Source organism: Pygoscelis adeliae, unplaced genomic scaffold, assembly GCF_000699105.1.
Source record: "Pygoscelis adeliae isolate BGI_AS28 unplaced genomic scaffold, ASM69910v1 Scaffold14, whole genome shotgun sequence".
Lineage (NCBI taxonomy): Eukaryota > Metazoa > Chordata > Aves > Sphenisciformes > Spheniscidae > Pygoscelis > Pygoscelis adeliae.
In genome coordinates this window covers 5090966-5099288 of record NW_008825109.1, presented here as the reverse complement: position 1 = coordinate 5099288, position 8323 = coordinate 5090966, and the positions used below count along the sequence as shown (strand labels likewise).

Sequence of the window (8323 nt, the reverse complement as noted above, 5' to 3'; positions counted from 1 at the left end):
GCTTGTGCCTGACGGCTCTCTGCTCCCCAGGCAACCTCTACTCCAGGCTGGTCCATCTGGACGGGGACCACGTTGCCGTGCAGATCCAAGACACGCCGGGGTGCATCCAGGTACGGAGATGCTTCGGACCGATCGGTTCTTCTCTGCCACCTAAAGGCTCAGCTTTTGAGCCCCAGTTTCATACGAGGCCTGGCTCAGTTTCCTGAGACAGGGCTCAGGCTTCCATTTGGACCTGTTTAACGGTGCTATCTACGATGCAGGCTTTATACTTTCACAACGCAATGCCAAATTTGTGCTCTCTGTCGTACCGCAGATGCAGGAAGACTGCGTGCAGGTGCTGGACTCCCTGTCCAGGTGCGTGAAGTGGGCAGAGGGCTTCCTCCTGGTCTACTCCATCACAGACTACAGCAGCTACCAGTCAGTCCGACCTCTCTACCAGTACATACGCAAGGTCCACCCAGATGCCAGGACTCCCATCATTATCGTGGGGAACAAAGCAGACCTCCTCCATGCCAGGCAAGTACAGGCGAAAGAGGGACCACAGCTGGCAAATGAACTGGGCAGCCTGTTCTTGGAAATCTCCACGAGTGACGACTCCCAAGGCGTCTGTGATGTTTTCCATTACCTTTGCAAGGAGGTCAGCAAACTACAGCACGCCGGCAGCACGGACAGGAGGCGGTCGTCCATCATCCCTCGGCCCAAATCTCCCAACATGCAAGATCTAAAGAGACGTTTCAAACAGGCTTTATCTTCTAAAGTCAAATGAACCCCCCAATGAGATCCTGCGTGACTTAACAGACTTTGTTTTTGTAAACTAGTTAACAAAAATCTTTATTTTTGTACTAATGCCAGCAGTATGGAAGTAAGTATGTCGAAGCTCGCGATTTCCTTGCCGTTCTTTCTTGTTTGACTGGTTGGGTTATTTTTACAAAACAAAAAAAAAGCTGCATAGCAACTAAATAGTGGTAGTTGGAGAAAGGAATTTTTGCCAGGAGACTTTGATTCCATTTCTGTTTTGGGCTGGGATTTGCTGTTTTATGCTGCTCAAAATGACTTTTTTGGGGTCTCCGTTTCCTGTTTGTAAAATGGGAGTGACGATGATATAATACTCACCTGCCTTTATAAAACACTTGGAAAGCCTTTGATGGAAAGCTTTATATGGAGAGGGAAAAAAAAAGCTCTATTAAACATGAAAAATATAAAACTATCTGTAAGAATTCTGATTATGATAGGATCTCTGTTCTCCCTCAAAGATTGCTGTTTTGCTTGCACCTGTAATCGCCTGAGTGATGATAAGCTGTTAGGAATGAGTTCCAATTTCTGATGTGCTGCACCGCTTGCTTTAGAGATCTAGCCCACAGAATTAATCTTTCAGGCCCCAAGCATTTAACAGGAGGGCTGAGTTTCTCCTACAGATTACCGTGGGACAAAGCGCTGAGCAATCCGCAGCAGAGGAGCGTGTGGGATGGCTGTTGCTTTCCCTGAAGATGTGTGGTAGGAAGGACTGATGCGTAGGTTCCCTTAACAGAAAATAGCTACACTTAAAAGGAATCACATCTTTGTCTTCCGCAGGGCAATTTTGTAGCCATTGGAAACAGGTTAGACTTCTCACTCTTATTTCACATAAGCTCTACACCATACTAGAATGGTTTTTACTAACTGTTTGCTGGATGTCTAAGCATGGAACGTGGGTTTTGCACTTCAAATATGCCTCTGAAGTATCTGCATTGTGTTGGTAAAAAAAATAAAGCTCTGCTCCATGCTGAGTAGAAAGTGTGGAAGTGGAGTAATCTGTACAGGGGGAAACTTGCTGTTCCTGCTCACACACAGCTCCAGTAAGATAGGTTTTTTTATTATTTTGTTTTCAGAGGTTAAGTCCAAAGACCCTTTTCTTCTTGCCTTTGTTAGGAAAGGCAGGTAACTGCTGCAGAAGTCCCTTGTAGTTAGTGGGCAGTATCTGTTGTTTCTGACCCCTGGGACTTGAAAATTTCTGGGACACCTCCCCTCCTGATCTGCAGATGAAAGTCTTCACGATGGTGGCAATCGAGGGAAGGGTAACTGAGCAAGGTGATGCTCTGCAAGGAAGCATCAGAGGCCCGTTTTAGCGCTGGGTAGGGGTGTGGGATGCCAGCAGCACTATTCCCCATCAAGGGCCACGCACACAACATCAGTCCAGGCATGTTACCTGTATATCTCCTCTCTGAAGGCCCAGTGCTGCCCTACCAAAGGGAGCAGGAGAGCTGAAGGGAGGCAGCTCCAGACCTGCAGGACCAGACTGAAACTTGGACTGCAAAATGGGTCCAACACTCTTGAATTAATGGAAGTGCAAAAGCACAGTGACAGCCTGGACAAATAGAAGTACTGTTTAAAACACATTTTAAATATTTCTTCACTGAAAGTTGCTCTGCCAGACCCAGGACACTGGGCTGCAGACTCGAGGTGAGCAGGGGGACGGGGTTGATGAGCATGAGCACATCCCTGGCAGACTCGAACTCACCACACAGGCCACGCATTCATGGGGAAATCTGGAGGGGAATTTGAAAAATCACAAGTGGGATATTTATGCAGCATTTCACATTCCTGAATCAGGGGTAACATTGTTTCCAAGAGAAATTACCACTATGATATGGTTTTGGTAATTCTTTAAACTGTAGCTTTTGTCTTTGGAAATGACAAAGCTGGATTTCCTACTCACGCATCCAGTACAGATTTTCACTGAGCAAGTTGCTAAAGGTATCCAGTTCATACATGGGCACAAAATACGCTAAAAGGGCAGGTAACCTGTACTGGACCTCTCTGCATCTCACCATGGTCATCAAAGGCCATTGGTGAAAAAAACCAGTAGGCACCAACCTCTGGTTGCCTCCCGCTGCCTCCCTGTGAGCCTTTAGAAGCCACTGGCAGCTGTCCTGGCTGTGTGGTGGTACAGGGGGAGAGTTTGGGCAGGAGGCTGCCAGGCACACGAGGGGGAGAGATGGGCAGGAGGGCAAATACAGTGATTTTTCTGATTTCTCTCCTATGGGGAGAACCTAAAGAGATGCCCCTCGTTATGTAGGCACCCACATTGAGGTGGAGGTGCAAACCCACCCATCCCCTCCCCACACTGTCAGGCTGGCTCAGCTGCGTGCTGGGAGCAGGATGAGGCCCCTCGGGGATGTAATGGGGAATCTCACTGTCTAAAGCATACCCATGGCAGGGAGGGAGGGCTGCTCCGACCTGCCTCCAGTGTAAGGCAGCAGCTGAGCTGGGGCATTCTGGATAACACTTTCGGGTACAGATACATAAATTAGGCATTTAACCTGTTTGCCAGAATTTGCCCTGGCTGGCACAGATTTACCTTCAGCCAGAAGGTGCCCTGGCATTTTCTTCAGTCCGGGGCGAGCAGACAAAGAGGGGCACACTGGGGCAGGGAGGGAAAGCCATCTCTCAAGTGCTAGCAGAGGAGCCCCAAAGCCTTGTTTCTCTTGGACCATGGCCACTTGCACCCTCCCTACCAAATACTTGCTATCACCGGTCTCTAAGCCTTTCACCCGGAGGCCAGGGTGGCTTCAGGAAGGTAAGTGGGGCACAGCCTGGCCTTTCTCCTTGATCAGAGGAAAATATGCATCTGCCTCCTTCCTCCCACCACCTCTGCTATGAAACAGAATCACAGCAATTTCCCCTGACAAGACGGATGAGTGGGTTTTCAGAAGCAGGGACGTGTGCGGCATCATGCACTATTATGGCTGCTACTACATCAGCATCTCCCTCCTGTTGGGCCATTTTGTCTAGTTATCTCCCAGCACTGAAATCATCTGGTAATGCTTTAAGACTTCATGAATTTTAAAATAGCTGCCATCAACCTGTTCCGTGTGCTTCAGTTCAGGAGCCGCAGATCCCTAGACAAAGATAGGGATACGTTCTTCAAAAGGCTTTACGGATGTCCCCTTGCTTCCTGCCCTGCTCGAGCAGCCTGGACCCCGGCTGCTTCCTTGCTGCCTCCTGGCAGCACGCAGGCTATCAGCACATGCGATGGTCACTGCCACAGGTCCATGCTGTATTTCTGTGGTTTGTTCAGATGAAGGACCGTGGACAAGATGGACCGCGGACAAGAAGGACCACGTTCACATCGTGTGTAAGAGCTGGGTTCCATCTTCAGACAGGGAGCAAAAGTGGTCGAGGCTTGGATGGACAGACGACTAGAAACAAATCTGCACCCCATGCCTGGACCTCCTATAAAACAATTTTAGTCCTGTGGGACTTCAACAGCTTTTGGTGAGGCTGCTGTTTATTTAGAAAGGTCTGAATAGGTTCAGAAGAAAATCCTTTAGGGAAAGTTGACCTTTTGCAGCAGTTGTTGCACTTGGCACGTGATGGTTGGCTATTCACACCAGTAAGACAACAGGATCTCTTCAGATGCTCCTAAAGCCAGGATCCGAAGCCAGTTGTCCTTCTAGGAGCAATATCTCCTGGGGTGATGCTGTCACTGCATCACTCACCGAGGTACCATGCGATCCTCCAAAAAGCTGTCTTCCTGAGAAACCTTCAGAGTGACATCCCTGAAAAGCTTATTATGAGTTAGAACATGGCTCACAAAACAGCAGCTCAGCTTGGATTTTGGGTAATTAGCGACAATTCAGACTTCCAGAAAACCCCATTGATTCTCAGACTTGCTCTTCCACCGCTCTCCTCTTTCCGCCTATGTAAAAAGAAGGAGAAAGCAATGCCTTTTTACTGAAAATGGTTTTCAGATAACTGATTTATGAGGTTTTCTCACTACATTCATTGCTTGATGCTCTTGACTGAAAGAAGCATAAATACGCACTGTGACTTGTTATGCCAGTGTACGTTGTGGAGCATAACCAGTTATATCCTATCTTCCCACGCTACCAAAAGAAAAATTAGGATACAGAAATTGAGCATCCATTTCACTAGCCTATGATACTCGATTTACAACTAAAAAGCTATGTAGTAAAGTTTGCATAATGACTGTAGAGCTCCATAGATGTCACAGCTGCGGCTTTTAAAAATGCACTTGGTTGTTTACTATCTATGCTTTCCTTCCTGGACTGAAAATAACCATCCATAGGAGAAATCCTCACCCAGAGGCCCTCATGGTGTGAGCTGCTGTGTATAGGTGGCTGCTTTAGCCCCATGTCTCATCCTCCGGACTTTGCTCGATAAGTGTTTAGGCAAAGGCATCTGCCCATGTGCCTGGGCTTGCACAGTCACAGTTCAGTGAACCGTATTTTGCTTTTGATCTGTGCACAATATTGCCATTAAAATGTATCTGTCCAGGAAATTGCGCAAGGTTATTTAATAGTGAACCTGCATTACTGGGAAGTGGTAATCAATTCTTAAAGCTGGAATATTTCTCTTCTAAGGTATTTGGCTCTTTCCGCACTACTAAAAACATCCTCTTCTCAGGTTTCAAATGGTCCTTGTAAACATTTCATAGTAATTTCCCCCCTTGGGATGGTAAACCAATATCAGCAAATATTGTTTCTGTGTGCAGCTCTTAGAAGAGGGGACTAAACTCTCCTCCAGCTGGGGCAGCAAGGTGAATTACAAACTCTGGTCCTGCAGCTGATACTTCCTTCCCCTCCTGCAAACAGGCAAAGCAATGCTCCTGCTGTCTGGGGCTCACAGCCCTGAACCCTTCCAGGAGCCTTTGAGAACACGGTTTGATCTGAACCATGCTCAGCAAGCAGACTTCCCACTGATACTGTTTCTTTTGATATTAAGAAGTCTGAAGGTCTCTTTAACCCTAAGAGATAGAAGTGGCAGAAGCCCCAGGAGCACAGAGATCATGGAGAAACCACAGTAACAGCAGCATGGTATTGGCAGCCCCCTAGGATCTGAAGCAGCTAAGGAGGTGTTGCCTACCCGTAACACAACAGCAGGCAATAAATATGGATGTGATTAGGCTGATTTGGGTGAAAATAAATGGGTTGCACTCAGCTGCTGGGAAGGAAAAGGCCTGGCTGCCACCCTGTGATGCCCAGTGCCAGTGATGGGGGCAACTGCCCCCCCCAGCCCCCAGGAGTTAGCCCTGGGTCCTGCCCAGCAGCTGGGGGGACTCCCCTCACCTGAACAGAGATATCTCAGCAGCTTCTGAGCAAAGCATCTTCTACAGCCCATGAAGAGGAGGCGGCACATCTGACCATTTTGCTCCTCCACAGGGAGGAACCACCCTGGGTGAAACCCCTGCCTTGTGCAGCCCCACCCTGGTCTGTGCACCCCAGCAATGAGGAGACAAGTCCCTGATCCAGATTTACAGTATTTTGTCATTCTTCACCATCTTTGAGCAGCCACATTTCCTCCACCTGCCTCTGAACTGAGTAGGGAAAAAGCTGGCCTGGGCTTTAGGTGTGAAGTAACCACTCCATCAGCACAGGCAGGTGGGACATTTGAGGATTTTATACCAGAACTATGATTTCTTTTACCCTTTCTCTCACACTTTCATGTCTCAGATAACGTATAGAGACTAAACCAGAGAGCTTTGTTTGGGTTTATTGCATTCTTCAAGGTGCCCAGTATTCCATTCAAGTAGCAATGTCCCTGCAGATTAAGGGTGCTTAAAACACAGTACTGGTCAAGAGGGAGTTTTTCCATCTGTCCAAGTGCTGCTCACATATGGCCTATTAAAAGACCTCCTAATGGACCATTTCGTGGCTATTGCACAACAAGGCTTTGGCTGTTATTTAGAATGTGCAGATGAGCTACAGCACCTGCTCTGTGCTAGGGGCTCCCTCATCCCTTGGCCACCCAACAGGGGGAAAGATGCCGTATAATTTCAAGGAGGGCCTCAAGAAAGCACCGGTGCTTCTGTAGTGAGCACAAGCAGGTGCAATTCTGCAGGTGGGTTTGACTCCATTTTCCTTTAAACAGGTAACAGCAAGTGATTTGCTATTAAAAATGTATATAAAACATCAGATCTGGAGGTTTATGTAGTTTTCCGGCACATAGCAAATGGATGCAAACGGAGCATGACTTCTGGAGTCCCTTTAGTATTTAAATAGGAAGATACAAACGTAAAAGGTAGTCTGAGTCTCACGTGCCTATCTCATGCCAATGATCTTGGCGTAAAAGAGCCCATATAGAAATAAGGGCTATTGATAGGAGGCAGAGGTCTGTGCTAATTCAGGCTCATACCTTGAGGATAAAATATGCATCTGATTGTTGAGGTGCCTGCTAATTTTAGCTCTGGTTTTGAATAATGGAATAGCATTATTAGTCTGATGTAAAACTATCCGTATTTCTCATGCAAAATTGCTATCTCTGTACTGAAACAGCCTCCTTTGATTTTGCCTAGATACTAAAGAACAGTGGACAATAAATATGTGTGCAATTAGGCTAATTTGAGTGAACAAAGAGATATTGCCTAATACAGCTAAAATTCCAAGAACTCATGCATCAGATGCAATGACTTGTTTTCCCTGGCTTTTGATTGATTCAGGGATTTCTGAGCAAGCTTGCTTAGAAGACGTTATAGTCCATTTGCTTTTGTTAATGAAATGTTCAGATACGAAGCTGGTAAAATATAAGCAAGATCTGAAGCAGAACTGAGTTATTTTAATCTGGGCAACGAGCTGCCTTGCTGCCTGCATTGTCCCCTTGCACGGTAAGGGGAAAACACTGGAGAAGACTGGCATTTTCATGGGTCCCCCTCCACGTGGGTACAGCAGAGAAGGAGAGGTCACTTCTGCTCCCACCACACTGCACAGACACATGCCTCCAAGCTGTACAAAGGAAACTGATAATTATAAAAGCTTCTTACTTACATGGAGGTAACACGGTGAGCTCCACCTTTCACTGCTTGCACCCTCCCTGGTCTTCAACGTCCTGCTAGTAGGGAGCTGAGCTAGGGGACATGACTTGCAGCCACGGGGGAGGCCTCCCCTGGCAATCGACCTTAAGTTTCCACAGCTGTGCCTATGCTGCCAGCTGAAAGAGGGCTGGTGACTAAATCCCAGCCCCAAGGCCCTGTGGACTGATCCGTACCTACTCTGCTTAAAACTAATTAGATCTTAGAGGTCTTTTCCAACCTTAATTAGTCTATGATTCTATGATTCTAATTGTTGCTAGATTAGCCAGGTCTACAGGAAATAGTATTCAGTTCTGGGTCTCTTCTGGGCCCTCTGGGATACTCAAGTCCCTAATGACAATTTTTCCCCTTTTTTTTCTCCTGCAGTTCAAAATATCCAAAATGATACAAGAGCTGTGTTTGAGCCCATGAGAGTGGCATTTTTATAACGCAAAACAGGCTTTGCGTTGCATGCCACAAGGTGTGGCACAAGGCTTCTGGAGGTGTTTTAGGGTGCAATGGCCGATAGGGTCCTGT

At 47.1% G+C, this 8323-nt stretch overlaps 2 protein-coding genes across 2 annotated transcripts in view; both read left to right on the top strand.

The window, feature by feature from the left end:
- The window catches only part of RASL11A (RAS-like, family 11, member A), a 6712-nt gene extending 5760 nt beyond the window's left edge, over nt 1-952 (top strand). Inside the window, exons 2-3 of the mRNA XM_009327872.1 lie at nt 31-110; nt 314-952. Of these exons, the coding sequence (XP_009326147.1) occupies nt 31-110; nt 314-766 (533 nt within the window). The 3' untranslated portion in view covers nt 767-952. The remainder of the gene's footprint in view (nt 1-30; nt 111-313) is intronic.
- A 2519-nt stretch (nt 953-3471) lies between these two features.
- The window catches only part of GTF3A (general transcription factor IIIA), a 72774-nt gene continuing 67922 nt past the window's right edge, over nt 3472-8323 (top strand). The window contains exon 1 of the mRNA XM_009327870.1: nt 3472-3556. Coding sequence (XP_009326145.1) covers nt 3472-3556 — 85 coding nt within the window. The remainder of the gene's footprint in view (nt 3557-8323) is intronic.